This window comes from Drosophila simulans, chromosome X (genome assembly GCF_016746395.2).
Source record: "Drosophila simulans strain w501 chromosome X, Prin_Dsim_3.1, whole genome shotgun sequence".
In the NCBI taxonomy this organism is placed as follows: Eukaryota; Metazoa; Arthropoda; class Insecta; order Diptera; family Drosophilidae; genus Drosophila; species Drosophila simulans.
Genome location: NC_052525.2, coordinates 6,499,206 through 6,517,951, shown reverse-complemented (window position 1 = coordinate 6,517,951; position 18,746 = coordinate 6,499,206). Strand labels below are relative to the sequence as shown.

At 42.4% G+C, this 18,746-nt stretch overlaps 1 protein-coding gene across 2 annotated transcripts in view; it reads right to left on the bottom strand.

Annotated features, from left to right (window-relative positions):
* Positions 1–17,907, bottom strand: part of LOC6740008 (uncharacterized protein DDB_G0284459) — a 56,245-nt gene extending 38,338 nt beyond the window's left edge. The window contains exons 1-2 of one of the 2 annotated variants that reach the window (XM_039297912.1): positions 17,405–17,907; positions 8,096–8,628 (exon numbers count right to left, since the gene is read on the bottom strand). In XM_039297912.1, coding sequence (XP_039153846.1) covers positions 8,096–8,434 — 339 coding nt within the window. In that variant the 5' untranslated portion in view covers positions 8,435–8,628; positions 17,405–17,907. Of the gene's footprint in view, positions 1–3,962; positions 4,295–8,095; positions 8,629–17,404 lie in introns of those variants that run through there. The other variant, XM_039297913.1, reaches the window with a different exon arrangement.
* Positions 17,908–18,746: the final 839 nt, after the last annotated feature.

Sequence of the window (18,746 nt, the reverse complement as noted above, 5' to 3'; positions counted from 1 at the left end):
TGACATTTTCTTTTATTATTTTATTTTTTTGACGCGACCAAAAATTTAATCAATTTCAGTCGAGCAAATTTTCATTTGATCAAATATTTGCATTTCACTTTAATTAGTTACAATAATGTTGGACTCGCCAGCACGCAAATATTCAAACCAATTCCGCCAGCCAGGATAGTAATAATTCACAAGGATTCACCTCTAATTTTCTGCTAATGAAGCACTTTTGCCCAACGATGGGTGTGTGGAATTTCGCAACTGGTATTTGTTACATTTTATGCAGATTTTTTGCAATCATTTGCAAGCAACTTTATTTGTTTAGTACTTTTTTTCCAGAGTTTAGGGAAATGTCAGCGGAATGCAGAGGGGCTGTGATTTTTCCGAGTGGATTGAGTGGACAAACAAACCGCTCAATTGGCGACCATTTTTCCAAGGATGCCCACACACACACACACACATTCTCGTGTACGTGATTGTGTCAGTAACAACAATGCATCTACCTCCCCTTCCCCTGCCGGCACTTTGCAAATACACACCATCACATTTTGTAACCAAATCGGGGGGAATCCATTCAAATGCATTCGAAATGAGCTAATTATGCGGGGATCGCATCGAAAGGCAAACACACCAGCAAAAAATCAGCAAACGGGGGGCGATTGACGATTGACAGAGGGCAAATGTCGTTGGGCAATCGAATTCCCATTTGACTAAGTGAGTACTACAACTAAAATAGTACACATTTAGTATATAAACCTAATTATGACATTTTTAACTGAAGATATTATTGCTGCAAAGAACCTTGCCGGCTGTCTTAATTACCATAATACATTTCTATATATATTTTCGTACTAATTGATTAGTTTCTTGACACCTTTTTATCCTGAAGGATAATTAGTTTTAAACAGCATTACTTAATGTACGTCAGACAGCCGCATTTTGGATTCTTCTTATCGGCGCACTAGGACTAACATATTTTGGCATTTCATCGCAGCTTTTCCCGGCAGCCCCTTCATCGTTCTCCGCTCCGCCGAGTTGCACTTAATCCTGCTGCCGCTTCTTGTGTTTGTTGCCTATTTTTGGGAAGCAGCCGTTTGCAGCAAGTTGCCGGCTGTCGTCAGCTGGCTGCTGGTTGCCCCATTGCCGATGTTGCAAGTTGCTGGTTGCCGGCTGCTGATGTTGCTGTAATGCCGTAAGCTTATAGGGCTTTAGTGGCGCTTATCACATGCCACCGGCAGCCGCTGCTTTTTGGCCCGGCCCAATGTTTTCATATGCGAAACTATAAAACAACAAAATCAACTTTTTATTTTTGCATATTCGTGCTGGCTTTTGATGCTGTTGTTTGCCCAAAAACACCAGTCCCCCGGCCACGCCCACCCTTTTCAATCCACCAACTTTGGCCAAACAAAGTCAAAGGATTTTTGTTTGGTTTGGCGTTATTTTTTTTTTGTTTCCAACATATTTTTTTTGCAACTATTTCGCGGCAAGTTTATAGCGAAAACCGCAAATTGGTATGGTTTTTTTCGAATTTTATTTTTAAGGCATTGTGTGCAAAGTTGCCCTAATTGAATAAAAATTTGTGGTTTATTGGACTAGCAGTACTTATTTTAGATATCGATTAAATCCAAAGAACAGAGAATGCACAAATGTAGCACCGAATTTGCCACAAAGTTGTCACAAATCAATTTAAATTCATTAATAATTGAATCGCTTAGCTGGTGCGTTTGTAAATAGATTAACCTTCCTCAAAGTGGAAAACATCAATGGAAATGGGCGTGTTCCGGATGCTGCCCCTTTGCCCCGTCACACCGCCACGCCCCGCCCCGCCCCCTGTGGCAGTTCATTAATATATCAAAGCTGTAATCTCATCCAGCAGTGAACCCCATTTCGCACACATTTTCCCCCAGCCATTTCCACCAGTTTTCCCCTCCGGTTAGCACGTAAAACGCTTTTAAACGGAAACTTATAAACACAACGCGCTAATTATTTTTCGGCATGCCCGTTCTATGCTGCCATCTCTTTCTGCGGCTTATTGCCATCTCCTTCTGCGGGTTGCGTAACAAAATATTCGCGTTGCGGTTGCAAGTATAGGGGAAAACTTATCCGCCCACCGCAACCCACTAAGTTGTTGTCTAATGCCTCCAGACAGACATTTTCATTTTGGCTTCAGAATTTCCCAATTTTCTCTCCTTTGCTCGAGGTTAGAAATGGTGGGGAAAATATCACATTCAGGGCTGTAAGTTCGACAGGTAAAATGGCATATAATTTACCATTTAAGGCCGCTTTAATTATAATGGTTTTGCAGGCAACAGTTGGTAAGCGGGTAGTAAAAAGCCTAATGATATAAGAAAAATCATGCCAGCTAAACAGCTTTAATGATAAGCTTTAAATTTAACTCCATCAAGTTAATAAATTTGAAAGTTCGTTTAAAACTCAACTTGGTGCTAAAATATGTGTAAGCCAAATCGATAGGGGAGATTCCCACTGGGATGTGTGAAAATTCCGAGCTTGTCCATAGTTTATGAAGTGTTTTATTCGGGCCATGAGCCATAACTGGCCAACTTGTTGTCCCCGTTCTGCTGGCTGGTCTAGGTCCGCGCGGGGGGGATTAGGAGGTTTTAGGGGCTTTTTGGCGGTTTCACGGGCTCAACGGAGACAACGTGCTCAAGACATTAGCGGGGATTCCCCTGGCGAGCGCCTCCTCTAATGCCACTTTCCCACCAACAGAGGGCGTTTCTGTGACGGCACTTGCCATTTCCGCTTCCGCTGCACGTACGTGGCACTTGCCCTAACTACTTGCTACACAGATAGACCTTCGAGGTCACGCCCACACACACAGCGAAAAAAATTGGGTGCATGTAGGAAATTCGTAAATATTTACCATCTCCTGAATACTAATTATTGCATGGAAAAATCTCTTGCTGTAGGACAAGCTTGTAATAAATCAAATGAACAAAAACTGCTAATTATGTTATTTATGTGAATTAATTATGCACAAGATAATAGCTGATTTTTATAAAGTGATTCTTTAATTACTATAAATTGGAAATGAAAACAAGCAAGCAAATGATTGATAGCATTCATGTATGCATTTTTTGTTTGTGGATGCAACAACACAGCTCAGATGTGCGCTTGTTGTTGTAGATGGTGTAGTATTTGTTGTTGTCAGCTCGTTTTTGGCCCGGCGCTTATTGTAGTTAAGTTTTATGCCGCCATTTTCTTCCGCCTTGCGTGTTGCACGTACTTTGGCCCCATCTCTTTCATGTGTGTGTGAGAGTGTTTTTTTTTTATCAACATTTCCACTTCCCTGTTGCCTGCACCACCCCCCGCAGACCCATTTTCCCATCCTCTTTCAGCTGCACTTAATTCCATTTTCACTTTCTTTAATGATGCTCAATTTTTTGCATCATTAATCTTTAGCGATTTTCAGCTTTGCCACTGACTGACACGGCGTCTCAACGGGGTTTTCCTGCCACTTGCCCGTTTTCCATTTTTCACACCCATTTCCCGCCACCCGCCGCCTCCTTTTAGTGGATGTCTCAGCTGCTTGCCCTAATAAGTACGCTACAAAATTTGTAATTACAATTTCAAGATAATTTGCCACGAGTGCTGCGAAAATCTTCATAATTCCACCATCATGGAGTTTATGGGTTGGATACTCGTTTTCCTCTCCATAATATGTGCATGAGCTTAAGAGATTTAATCGAGCTGATACAGCAGAGTAAAACTATTTTTAAGTATTTGTAACATTTCATTTTACATGTGAATGCATAAACTATTTGTTCACGGAAGTCTGCTCGAAATAAACCATATACTGCATGCCCCATAAATCAGTTGTTACAAAGCACGGAAATTGTATTGAATTTTAAGAAATTACCCCCACCACATGCAATTGCCACTTTCGATAAATCAATCGCTTAAGAATGTGGCAATTTTATTGAATTTTAAGCTGTTTGCTATTTGTGTCAACTCACTCGCACCGGATGAAAAATGAAGCCTAGGCAGAGGACCTTGATTGATGAACCCATCGATTATTAAATGCCACACATTGAACTCCTCGCTGGCGATTTTGATGCGGTCATGGCTCGATGGACTGGAGTGCAGGACGAAATTGATTTGATTGCCTCCCCACGTCTTGGTTTCCAATGCGGCGACCGCAGTTCACTTAGTTTGGGGAGGATTCGGGGGGATTCGGCGAGATTCGGTGCGATTCGGGGGTCCAGGATCAGTATACTGCCTCCCCGAGAACTTGCATTGTTGATGCTGTTTTTTATTTCATACAATATATCCACTTTGCTCTCGTGCTGCTTCCCGCGTCGGTTTCCATTTTTTTGTTTTTTTTTTTTTTGGCTCGCTCGCCCGTTTTCTTTTAACAACTTTTTGCTGCTGTTTTTATTTGAAGTTTGCAATAAAATAAAAGCCACATGGAGCTGGGGGATTAGTGGGTCGGAAAAGGGGGTACGGTCAGAGGCAGGAGCAGAGAGCTTGGCCCGAATGGCCATGGCCCTCGGCCACAGACACGGAACGCGCAACTATAAAGCAAAAAACCTCATTCATATAATTTATGTGTGGCTCCCAAGGGATGGCAACGTGACACGTGTAGCATGACCGATAGTTTTGGGGCTCAGCCCCAAAGAAAAAAAACTAAAATATTATTATTAATTTTAGTTCCTCTCCCTATATAATAAATTGTGCAGCTGCTATATTGTGTGGAGTAAAAGGCAGGCAATGATACTTAAAACAGCTAATCTTTACATATGTGGCTAAGCTTCCTGTTGTAATAGGCTGGTTCAGGGTCATTCACACATATCGATACTTCTTAACACTATGACTAGTTAAACCTATGTAAACTAACATTAGGATTGAGAGAATGATAGCGGTTTTTTGGCTTCAGCTTTTAAAGCTGAATTAATGGCTCGTTTAGGGCAAATACCGCCAAAACAAAGAGGCCAAGCACCAGAAGAAGAAGCAAGCCAGAGTGCTGGAGAAGATCACACCGGCACCGATCCTGAAATCTCAACATAATCGTCACAGGAAGGCGTGCCAGAGAATATTCCAGATCAAGATTAACTTTTCAGTATCATCAGACAACTGAATTTAAACAAGCCGCGCACGCGCCTGTTACGGCAAAGGATGGTCACACAGACCAAAAGTGAGTCGGGCACACTTTTATGTGGCTGAAATGTGTCGAGATATGCGGTCACACTACAATTCACTGCTATATAAAGCGGACCACAGCCAACGGCAAGGCACTTCAGTCTAGCCGGCGATCGGTGACGGTGCGGCTAGCGGAAGTAGCAGGGAATTTAACCTGTAATTTTTCTTTGTTCTTAATTCATGTACAAATTCGCACGAAAAAATTCAATGACTTTGTGCGGAAGAGGGACTTTCGTGCGCCTGCCTAAATTTATAGATGATATTATGCGTTCCGAAGCTTCCAGTCCTCTGTGTAACACATCTAAAATGTTGGAAATTCGACTGTGTGCGAAATCGTGTGGAAAAAAAATCTTATTGCGCACCTACCAAAGTATAATTGACGACTTACAACCGAGCCTCACTCTGATTCAGGGGACCGGAAAGGCAAAGGTTATACCGGAACTATGACTGCAGACTTTGTACGGAAATGTTGCCAAAACGCTGGACCGCAAAATCTTAATTTGTGCTCATTCGAATACAGCCGTAGATCACATTGTTGGGCTGCTAGGTGAAATTTTGATGAGTCCCTACCCTCGTCCTTTTTCACTGGAGGCGCATTTCAACAAAGCCAAGGAGCAGAAGTTGCAGCGCGTTAGTGAAGAGAATGCGGAAATTTTAAAAAACAGAATTTTGTGGAGCATACAGAGCATAAGAAAATGAGAATACGCCAGATGCGGCATTCGGTGGCAACAGAAAAGTCGAATAAAGGAAGATCCATCAAAACGTCGAAACTGTACCAGCGTTACAATATGGATCTTAATGATGAGACTCAACAGCTGAAGCAGAAAGCGAATCTTACATCAACGTATCTTTTGCAACAGTTGCACCAAAAAGAAAGGAAACTGCATCTGGTAAGCAACCAACTGGGCCGCCGCTGACGCAGCGCGAGGAGTTCGAAATCAACCCAATTACTAAAGTTAGATATTTCCCTCAAACATGGAAGAAATCAGTTATAATTATAATCCCTAACGGATTTTTAGTAAGAAAACCAAGTACTGGAGTTCGAAATCTCTCAGCTGTGTGTGACCAGGGCGAAGAACATCTGCACAATGTTTTCCTCCTGTGTAAGGCAGGCAAACTATGTTGACATAAGAAACCAGGATCAGTGGCAGTGGCACTCAGACATATCGATACTCTTAACACTATGACTATGTTAAACCTATGTAAACTAATATTAGGATTGAGAGAATGTTAGCGGTTCGCTCTGAAAGAGGCATTCTGGATGAGTTTGTCGAATAAAGTGGAAGTATTACAAAGTCGTACGCGCATTTATTTAGCTTCCACAGGGTCTCTCTTCTAAAAACGCTGCATCGATAACCAAGCTTCGATAGTTATTTTCGATAATCCCAACGAGTGTTCCATCTCTAGTCCATTCGCAATCCAAGCCAAAACTGCTCCTGCTTTTACTTCTGCTGGTTGCATTTTATTTTACCATTTCGTTTCGTCCACGCTTGAATTTATGAATTTCGACTCGTAGCCATTCGTTGCCCCTGCACTTCCCATCCTTTGCCACGCCCCCACCCCGCCATGTGGCGCATCCATTGTTGGCCCCGCACATATGCGGTTTTATATATTGACACTTAAAATTTATGGGACTTAAAAATCTACAAAACGCTGCCACGTTTTGTCCTGCAAAGTTGGTTTAGAGCTCTGGGTTTCAGTTTCAGCGGAATGACGAAAAAAAGAGTGTGTGGTGGGGAGGGGTGGTGTTTCACGGTTGCGTTGGGATGGAAAGTCGGTGGTCGTGCCCCTGACAAAAGCTTGGCGCGCCTTTTGTCCAAAGAGGGGGTGTTTGGTGGTTTGGGAGGAGGAGAAAGAGGAGTCAAGACTGTGAGAAGTCAGTTGACAGGAGTGTAGAAAGTGCAAAAACTAAGCAGCAAATCGTGTGTGAAATTAACAGGCTTGCCGCAGCCAGGGCTGTCAACCCCACAAGAAGTGGTCTTTGAAAAAAAAGTACGACAGACACACCAATTGAAATGCCTCCAAATGTGTGCCAAAGTGTCAAAATATTTGTTGCTCTGAAAACTGCACTAACTGGGCTGCCAGACTGGCTTATGATGGGCTTATAACCTGATCTTACATTCTTTTAAGTAACAAATATAGTCAAAGAGCTAGTCTTGTTCATTTTGCTTATGCATTGTGTGCCTGTCAATTATCCCACATCCATTGCCAAACTTAATCTGGCCAGACTGTTCCACAGCCTTCCAATCGAGCTGCCAACTCATTTCAAATGCAAGCTTCCTCGGGGTAAAAGTTTCTTTCCTTTCCGATTTCCTTTCTTTCTTGCTCTGCTAATTAAATATAACTTAAAGTCTATCAAAAACAAATTAATCATTTAACAGCCGCAAATTGCCAGAAGTGCGGCTGCCAGAAGTGGTTACTTCTGGGTGGCAACTTTGGCAAATGGGCGCCTGGGACTGAGAGGGCATCAGTTGGATGGCGGCGGTTGCCTTGGTGGTTCAACGCAACAAAAGAAGCCAAGCCAAAAAGCTGGAGGCACTTTCTATTTCATTTTCATTGCTGATTTCATTCAGTTAATCAGCTTATTGAACTTGAGGTTCACTGCCTGGCTGTGGGCCAATCTCCTGGAAAAGCCGAGCTGGCAAAACGAAAAGTTGGCAATTGGGGATTTGGTTTTTAAGCAGTTGCAGCTGCTGCTTTGGAAGAAGAACTGAAATCAAATTCAATTTGCCACCAATGAAAGCTAGCGATAGAGAGAGAGAGAGAGAAAGAGAGAGACAGTCAGATGTGCGGCAGCTGTGGCAACTCTGCCTGGCTCTCGAAGTTCAATTAATTGCAAAATGAGCTGGAGTCGGCTTTACTTTTCGGTGCAAACCAGCAACTACCCACCCTCTGCACATTTCACCCCACAATAATTGTTATAAAATGTGATGGCCAGATTATCACTCACCTGAGTTGGCTGAGTGGACAGCAAGTCGATTTGCTCCTCATGCGGCTGCTGCTGCTGGGCAAGTGCTGCCGTGGGTGTCAGATGTTGCTGCTGCTGCTGCTGAAACTGCTGCTGGTAGTGCTGCTGCTGCTGGTATTCATATTGCTGCTGCATTTGGTATTGCAATTGCTGGTACTTCAAGTGTTGCTGCTGTTGTGGTTGTAGCTGCTGCTGCTGTTGCTGTTGCTGCTGCTGCTGCTGTTGTCCATGCACCATGCAGCAGCAATAGAGAACGATTGCCAGCAATTGGATCGCATTGGCAACACTGCGTGCTGCTTTATTTATTGCTGACGACGGCATGTTGCCGCTCCTCTGCGTCTATGGAGTGGCGGATATGTATCTGTATCTACGTATATTCGTATCCGTATCCTCGCTCACGCTATTCTATTTGTGCCAAGTATGCAACACTTTGGTTGCCGCCGTGTTTTCCTGTCTCTGGTTTCTGCTTTCGGTTTCTCGCCTCCACCAGTTGCAAGTGTTTTGCTCCAGTCCCACTGGAAGAAAAACATTTGTTGAACGAGTGAGTAGAGCGCAAATAAATACAGCTTGTTCTTAAGTGTCAGACATATAGGGATACATCTGTATGCGTTTCGAATATAGGGGAATTTGGCAAATAGCTGCTTTATTGCTTGTCCCCAAATCGTTTGCTATTCCGCCAAACTTTTAAACGGGTGAGTGCCCAAAATAGAGTAGTATTATGCATAGGCAAAGAGTAAACATTTAACAAAAACTAAATAAAACGGGGTTTAAAAAATATATCATAAATGCAAGCTGAGATATACTCAATTAGTAAGTTATTGATATTATAGTTAAGAATTTAAAATCATTTACGTTTTCCTTAAACAGCTTGCGGCTGTCACCTTTTCTGTTCTCTCTTTCAACTCTGCTCTTATTCTGCTGTCGTTTCTCTTGCTGATCTGTGTTTACTGCTTCTCCTGCCGCGCTCTTAATCGCAGCCTGCTTTTCATCCATAATCGCCATACTCTCTTAAAAAGAGAGTATTTCTCTTATTTCACAGTCTTCAAGACTTTTCTCCAATTTGGCCTACGAATTTGTTGCTAGTGCAAGTTAATGGAATTTTTAAGCACTGAAATTGTCGGCAAAATAAAACAAGAGAAAACGGGAACATTTCGAGTAGTTGAGGCATGTATCATTTTAATATTCCATGGCAATAATTGTGGCCACCAATGGAAATGGCCGCAGCAAACGCAAACGCACAGCGAACATGAGAAGCAAAGAGAGAAAAGGACAGGAAAAAACGAAAGGAAACGCGGCAATTAAAACAAAAGAAAACGGCAAATAATGAGTGCAATTGGCAAAATGTCTGCGTGCAAAAATCAAAAATATGATTTTTCCATAATGAATGCACAAGTCGAAACGAAAAACAAAACCATTTTCTTTCGCGCAGAAGAAAGGCGATGAAGAAATCAATTTCACTTTTCAATTAAATGCGGGGTAAAAGCGGATGATGATGTTAATGATGAAGATGAGCCGTTTTGGTCCGTCGAAGGGGTGGGGAGGGGGGGGATTGAATTTTTTAATATCTATGCAATAAAAGTTGCTGCGAAAATTGCACTTTGCTGTGGCTGATGCCAAAGGGGGCGTGGCAATAATGGCTGCAAAAAGCCGCCAGCAATTACATGCCATCGTGCGTCCTCTCGCTCGCTCCCTATCGCCCCTTCTCGCTCTGGCGCCTCTTCAGCTGCATAATCATAAATTTTACACACAGAAAACGAAGCCCAAGTGCAGATATATTTTATCGCAGCAAATGAATAATCATGCAAGTTAAGAATTCAGATTTCCCTTATTTTTCCGTTGAAAAAAAAAATAAGATTATCAAATAGTGGAACCTTAATTGCAACAAAATGCTGCAAACTACACAAGAATTCCATTGTTTATTACAAGAGCTTTACATGCTCGAATCGAATGCCATATTTTGGTCATTATTGTATTGACTTTTTCGCCACAATATTTGCACATCCGCAAAGGACAAGCAGGCAAACAAAATGCTGTTGAAAAAATAAGAACAATTTAATGCTGGATATGATATGAATGTATGCAAACTGCATTGGCATACAAAAATGCACTGGCTGCGTAAAATGAAATTTATTTTACTGGCCAGGATGCACAAATAAAAGGGAATCTCAACATTTCGATGGCCCACAACTTTTGACTGCGTTAACAAACTTGTTTTTACTGCTGCTCCTGTGAAGCTACAGTGAAGCCCTCCCCCCCTTCAATGGCATTTCCCCTCTTGTTTGGTGTCAATGATAGCGTGAATGATACTTTGTGTACACACTTCATTTGCACAAGTGTCCGTTGGCCGCAGAGCAATGATCATTCGAGTTGAATGGCAGACATGGCTTATACGCAACGCACGCACAGCCCCTTTAGCACGCCCACCCTGTAAAGTGGCCCAATAATCATCGTCATTACGCCAATCAGCGAGTGGGTTGAGGTCGAACCAAGGTGGGCAATCATAAAAAATATTGCCAATACAAAAGGACCGCCAGTAAGCCGTACAATGAATAAAATCCATAAATTGCCTACAGCACTGTTGCCAATGGCTGCCGAAAGCCCAGTGTGTTCATTCAGACATGGAGTGTTTTCAAAAAACAGTCTACAAATCAGTTGGCCTTTTAAAGTCTTAAATTGTGGATACTAAAGTCTGAAAGGATTAACAATTATTTACAGAAAAAAAAAAGATTACAAATTCGAAAACAAAACGAAAACGCTTTTGTGTGAAAAGAAAACTAAAGAACACAACAGCATATGAATATTTATGATTTTATGGACTATCTAACTTTAAAGTTAAAATGTTTGCAGACTAAAAATAGAAGGGCGGTAAAATAAAGTATTGCCATTAAATATTGTTGGAGAAAATTGGTTCCGATGCTTCGCTTTAAATCACAACAAACCGTGCCGCGTTTATAGCCACCCTCGTAAAATTGATAAACAATAAATGGCGGGAGGACCAACACTTGTTTCCACATTGGCCACGCCAGTATTACGTAATGTCCCCATAACCTGCCCCCCATAAAGTATTTTAATGGGGCCCAGAACTCAACAAGATCCGTTCCAGAAGTCAAAATCCGATGGGGTCGTCTGGCGTTTTATGCTCCTGCCAAAAAAAAACAGAAAACAAGTAAAGATTTCGCCGCTGCTGCCCACAAAAATCGAGCGAAAAATTGCAAGCGAAGTGTAAAATTTATGATAAAATCGTGCGACGCTGATAAGAATGTCCTGGACAAGCGGAAGTAGCTGCAGGAGCAAACCGGATGTGGGTGGAGGGGGCCGGAAGTGGGCAAAAGGCCATGATAGGCAAATGAACGGTACTCAAAGCCAGGCAAACGGGGGCGTGGCACCTTGTTGCTCGTTAGTGAAATAGTTGCAAATTCCTCGTCTGCCCTTTCCGTTAACATCCCTCCCCCCTTTGGATTTACGCCTATGATACAGGAAAGGCAACTAGAGATGCCTTCTAACACAGCCATTTAAATACCCTACAGTATTTACTATTTTTATTTCATTAATATAACCATAAGCGGTTTTACTTGCAAAAAAGAGTGAGCAATAAATCCCTTGGCGGATCACAAATGTTTCCGGTTCTTCCGGGCAATTAAGCGCCTCGAAAGAGCGAAAGAGACGTTAGCAGGGAGATAAAGGACCAAGGATGAAGAAGGACGCAGTCAAGACAAGGAATTCGCGACTTGTGAGCGTCAGGTGGCGCCAATTGGTCTTATCCTTCGGTCAATGCAATCAGGCTCGATGAGAGCTGAAAAGAGAATGCCGCAGAAAGGCAGAGGGAAAAGCGGATGAAAAGTGGGTGGCTTGCGGAAAATGCTGCTGCTGCTGCTGCTGCTGGTGATACTACTGTTGCTGTTGCCGTTGCAACCGTGTGTCGATTCCATGGGCCTTAGGCCAGCTGCAGCATATTTTCCACTTGCCGATTTCAGGTGAACGGAGGGCGAAGAGCCGATGGCCGGCGGCTAGCTGCATTGCTGTTTTGATTAAAAGCATCCGGCCTTTGAGCTCCGCCAGCAGAAGGAGTCGCAGGACTCCCCAGCACCTCCTCCTCCTCCTCCCGCTCCTGCTGTGTATGTATGTGTGTCTAATTTGATTTGCATTCCAACAAATTTCGATCTCACACCGTTTCAGGGCATTGGCCATTTGGCACAAAGAGCGCCAAGCTCAAATGATGTCCTGCCGAGCACGTGGCTGCACTGGGAAAAACTATTCACAAGAGAGGCTATGGAAATTATGCAGACTTGGAGCATGATCCTAGATATCTAGCTTGTATTTTAATTCACGGAATGCCTTCTATAATGCTGTTTCTAAGTCTTACAGTTTCCTCTCAGTGCACTCATTGGAATGCTCGCTGTTCACTATCATCTTTAGGATTTGCCTGGCCCGGATACGGATGAGCTGCTAGGTAGTCGGAGCTCACCCCAATCGGCGTGAATTTAACCTTTTGGCCAAGTGCCCGAATTGTGTCATCTTCGCTTTTGTCGTCTAGTCGGGCTGCTATTTTTATGGTGTCAGACGCTGCGTATACGCAGCGTGGCATAATTTATGCATGAATGCGACTGCAGTCGGTTCGGTTGGGGAAATGTGTGAGTTATGGCAGATGCTGGCCAAAACGAGGCCAAAAGCAGGCCCATAACCATTCAAAATGTTTGACAGCCAAGGCGATGGGAATTCCCAAAACTAATCAGCGGGAAAAACGTGGCCAGCTCGCCTTCTGCCTCGGAATAAGCGGGTTACATTATTTTTTCAGCTCGAAAGGAATCATAGATTGTTAGAGGACTGTGGCACACTTGGGTTCGTCGCTCGTCAGCTTTGGGGCATCAAATAATAACACGCATTTCCAATGGATCCGTGCTGTTGTAAACTTGTCCCATAAACGGGGGGCCAGAATGGAGCCGGAAAGTGCACAAAAAACCATTAATCAAATGAGACCCTCTCTTTGTGTGTGTGAGTGTGTGTGTGTGTGAGGCAGGAAACGGAAGTGTTACACTAAGCCATTTTGTCTGTACGGTTGTCAAGCGAACGAAAGTTCCTGACGAAGCACTGGATACCCTTAACCTCCTGGGAGGCAGCACAGAATTATGGGAATCTCGAACAGGAGAGCGAGGGAAAATGGAATTTGGAAAGGAGGAGAAAATGTGTATAGAGGCAAAACGTGAGGAGCAATGAAAGGCAGGCGAAGAAGGAAACCCGAAAACAGCTGGTCAAATATTTGCCTAACTTTCACGTAATTTCTATGGTATAATTACAAGAATGTTAACTGCTTTTTTATACTCATTTTAATAAGCAACAGAGTGTTTTAAGTGCAATTATGTGAATGCCTTCGCTTGTGGCCCCAAGTTATACTTCACACTTGTGTGCTGGCTTTAACTTTTATCTCGACACCCCCAAATCACCCGATCCCCATCCCAATCGGCCATCTCGTTATGGCCATAGGCCAAATCCGAAGCCGAATGCAAAAACTAAAGCCAAAACTTTTTGTTTGGCTATTTGTTGCTGTTGTAGTCGCCTGGCCATCATGGCACGCACACTAATAGATGCAAATACATACATTAGAACATCGACAAGCACACAAGTGCACTGAGAGAAATCGGAGTGGATTCTGGTAGAGCAAAGATACCTTACCAGCACTCAAGCTCATTTACAATTTTGCAACATGTTTTATCATTTTACATTCCTCATATTCTTTATCTTTACATACTCTTGCAATCATAGTGTTGTAACTCGTTTTTTTTTCCAGTGCACACTCAAACTCTCACAGAGTTGCCGTGTCTCGCAAGTGAATGGGGAACATGTGTTTGCGCATTTAGTTTCCTTCTCCGCTGGCTCAACGCAACTTGATGAAGTGCAAAAAAAAGAAGAAAATAATAAGGAAAAAACACAGGTGAGACAGGTAAAAAAAAAGGGGGATTATGGGGCCAAAAGTTGAAGCTGACAGCTGTCAAGTGAGCCAGCCAAAACATATTTGGAGGACTTAAAGAGCTGAGCTCGATCTAAGTAATCCCCATAAATACATATGTCGCCAATTTTGGTGAAAGCCCAAGGGGCATGAGAGATTGAGTTGCCTGGCTATATACTCTGATTTTCTGCTTGAAAACGATCCATTTTCACTACGATTTAATTACCTCGTTTTCTTTTCATACAATTTTTCCCCCAAAAAGCAGATCTTTAATTTAAGTCCGCAGCGAAATTTTAATCAACGTGTAATCTATTGAAATCGCAACTTTTTAATCATATTTACGGACATGAAAGGGGATAAAAGCTATATCATTTTTGTGCTCTTGTTCATGTTTAGGCAATTTATGGATTTATGCAGAGTATGTTTTTGTTTTTCCATTTTCTGCTTGTGTATTTTTAGTTCGTGATAATTAAAAGGCAATTTTAATGCTCCGCTGCATTCGCTGGCTGGAAAATGAGTGAGACTTTCGATTTTCGGATTGCAATTTTCCAACAATTTGGCCGCCGACTTTTGCAACAAAAAGGTAATTCAATTAAACAAAACCTAATATTGGCGATCGATTATTGCAATATTCATTACAAAATGCGCTTCATCAAATATGCATAAATTAGGCCATACGAATGGCGTTTATACATGCAGATGTACATATCTGCCAGTCCATGTCAAGTGTCAGAAACGTCGGAATGTTTGACAATTTTGCTTGTTCTCTCTGCGATTTGGTATTTGTTTATTGTTCAATTGAAATGTTTCAACTGCGAAATATTGCATAATCTCCAGCTCTTCTTCCTTCAATCCGTTTACATTTTAATTACAAAATTAATATCAATTATGCCACCTGGCGCTTCGATGCAAATCTGTAAATCTATTTTGCATAAATGGCCAACTATGTGGCCAAGTTCTAGTTGAATTGGTAGTGCATTTGCTTCACATTTCATCCTTTGAAAGGAATTGTTTGATTTTTGCCAGCAAATTAAGTCATTAATTGGATAAACCATTTGCAGTTATTATAATCCAGTTTCTTGGGATTGCGAGATCGAAACTGACCGACAGTGTTAATAAAATAGGACTAATTAGACAGAATGATGGAAAATCTGGTAGATTGAATATTGAATGATTAATTATATTTAGTTGCAAGAATGATAATTGAAATTGCAACTGAGTAAATCAAGTGTTTATATTGGGCAATCAACTTTCAAGTACCAACAAACAACTAAAAAAGATATTAAATTGTAATTTGAATTGCTTCGCCCATCCCACCGACTTTTCACTTCTTTTGCGACTTTTAAGTGATTTTCGAATTTTCTCTCATTTTTTTTGTTAGGGAGGGGGGCACTTGAAATTGACATTTCATTTAATTTGGCAACGGCAAAATTTTATTGTCATTTCATTTGATTAAAAATTTCATAATGTGAGCCAGAGTCGCTTTTTTATTCATTTTTTCCTTGCTGCTGCTGTGGGATATTTTGTCAACACACAAAAAAAAAAATAATAATAAAACAGCAGTCGCGGCTGGGAAAAGTGAAAATCTAAAATTTTTGGCCCGCAGGCGACGAAGCTTTGAGTGTGTGGGTGTGTGTGTGCGTGTTGGTGTCCTCCGGAAAAGCAGGCAAAAAACGATGAAAATTAATAAAAAATAAAGCAAAAAAAGTGAGATAACAAAAAAACGAAATTGTGCCGCAGTATTTGCGTTTGGCGGCATTTTTCCGCTGTTGTCCGTCTCTTTGGCGCGTTTTCACATTTCCCCCCTCCAGCCACCAACACCCATTTTCCGCCGCTTTTCCACCCACACCCCGCATATTGTTGTTGTTGTTGCACATGGCGCTCTGCTGATGGCTTCATATTCATTCAGTTGCCCAATTCTTTTTGTTTATCTTTTCAGTCTGTTTCAGCATTTTCACTCGCTTAGTTTTGATTTTTGTTTTTACATTTAGATGGAGTTTTAATTAAGAATTTCCATATTAATTCGATTAGGCGCAAACAAACAAGGCTATCAGTGAATTTCCGATAATTAGTTTAGAGAAGAGCAAGTTCGCTACTTATATATGATATTCAATGTTTATTTAACCACCGCACTTTCAACAACCTTTGAACTGCAAGCTGCCCATTTCGTTTGCGATTTTCCATGTAAACAGCCTGTGGGCGATTATTTCGATAGGTTTTTTTTTTACCAGATTTTTGGCCGTTTCAACAGCTTGTTGACGAGATCCCCCCAAAAGCAGCCATCAGGTTCGCCATCGGCATATCGCTCCGTTTGCCAGATTCCTCGGGCAAACATTTTTCGCATATTTCGCCCATATTTTCATGTTCGCATTCAAACGAAATCCTTTTGATATTGGCCTAGCCAGCAGCACCTCCTTCTTCCTTTTTTTTTTTTTTTGTATGTTTCTCCCTCCCCTCGTCAACGTAATCGTCCTGTGAACGCCATGGCTACGGGTCCTTCGCAAAGCTTAACGATTTCATTAACAAGGACACACAATGGCAGCTGATTGTTGTCGTGCTGCTGCTGCTGTCACAAATTTCACTGGCAATTAGCAGAAAACCGAAAACCGCACAAAAAAAAAAAGCAACAGCAAAAATTACTAAACAAAAACGAAACGCTTAACCGGTTTAATTAGGGGCGCCCAAACTGGAGATGAAGAAAAGCGGAGGCCGAGCATCCACTGCAAATTGTTTTCATTTTTCCCCAAACAACAACAGCAATAACCAAACAGCAAGCTGGCAAACTGGCAAACTCGTCACGCCGGCACAAGAAAATCACAAGAAAATCAAACAAAACACCAACAGAAACTTTCGCTAAAAATAAATACAACAAAAAAAAATGGTAAGAAATGTTAAAAAAAAAAAATAGTAAGGCAACACGCACCAGTCACACACGCCGTCCAGTTGCACAAATGTTGCAAGTTTCCAACGGTTGCAATAAATATCGCAGCTCGTTATTGGAAGACCAACAATAACGAAACACTTTGCTTGCCACAAGATGTTCCGTGTATGTTGCTTATGATTTTTCGAAGAATTAATACTGAAGAAATATTGCGATTCTCTCTGCTTACTATAATTCTGCAAAAGTGGCGGATTTCCATCGGTTGCAACATATGAAGCAGGTTGTTATTGAAAGATGTGCGGGAAAAGAAATATTAGCAAATCTATTGCAGCTTGCTTGCTTGCAAATCAGTAGATCAGTTAATAATTTAGGTTTAACAAAATATTTTAGAGAAGTACAAAAAGGATAAAGTAAGTAGAACATAAAAACTTGCGGGCTTAAAAATACGTAATATTTAGAAACATACCAAACGTTGCACTTTCCTTCGGTTGCAATGAATGTTGAAACTGGATTCAGTTGTAACTAGCGCTTTTTGGGAAGTCCATCTAATGCCGCTTTGAAAACGAATTTCGGTTTTCAATTTCAAAAGAAGTCCAGCAAATGCTGCACGGTGGCCTGGCTGTTCTTTTGGACGCTGATTTAATGCTCGACACCACACAACACACAGCAACAAAAAACAAATAAACAAATGGGCACGTGACAAGGCAACACAATCGAAAACCAAAACAAAACACTCAACCGTCGACCAAATGATTTGAGAAAAACGCGCGCGGGAAACTCAAACTCGAAACCGTTGTGTGGCCCAAAGTCAAAGTCAAGAAACACGCAATTTATGTTGCTAGTTGCTGCTGGCTGTGGCACGTTGCTGCTGTTGCAAGTTGCAAGTTGCTACTGCTGTTGCTGTTTGCCGCCCGAGAGACACGAGACACACACGCTGAGCGCTCGCTTGCAACTGAAGTTGCCGTCTGATAATGCCGCCTGTGTTTCCCGACTTGCCGAGCGCCATTTCCCGAAGCCGAGCTCCGATGCCGAAGCGCCGAGCTGCCGCACGAGGCGGCACAGTCGTCTTGCCACTTTTCCTCGCCTTTCGTCTTCTTCGGCAGCGGCGAGTGCAGCGTCTGCATTTTCCACTTTTGGGCGTGTGGTGAAAACTTGCGCCAAAAATATGACCAAGCCGGTACCGCCATCCCACTCCTCACCACTGCCTACTTTTCCATACCAAATCACCCACCCACCGTCAAACAGCCTTGAGGCAAAGTGATGTTTTCGAAGCGGCTCAAATGATTGCCGCCATTGCCCGTTCCGCATCTTTTTGGCCCGAAAGTTTGAGGGCATTGCAAATGAACTATATGCGAAATATGGCCAAAGCCCGAGAATAAACTCTTGAAATGATGTACTATATACATTTATCAGTGAAAGCAGCACTTTAAGTTATTTCGCTTGTAAGTGTAAAATGAAAAACAATGCAGACATGACGACACTTTGCTGAAAGCCGCCCAAAGTGTGGTAACTTTTTTTAAGATTGCTGCGAGGAGCTGGCAACCTGTCCGATAGACGCCCCAATCGCTGACAGGGCTGCCAACCTGCTCTTGCCCGCAAAGTGCTGACAGCTAGCCAACAAGAGGGCAAGTTATTATCGGTAAGTAAGCTGGGTTCCGCTGGCAATTTCGACAACTTGATCCTCATCCATTCACGGTCAGCTTAGGACGCGCACCTTTTTCGGGATTTCGGTGTTTTGCTCTTCACTTTGCTGTGTCTGTTTTGGGGTCAGGTGGAGATTGAGACCGAGACTGCGGAGACTGGGAGAC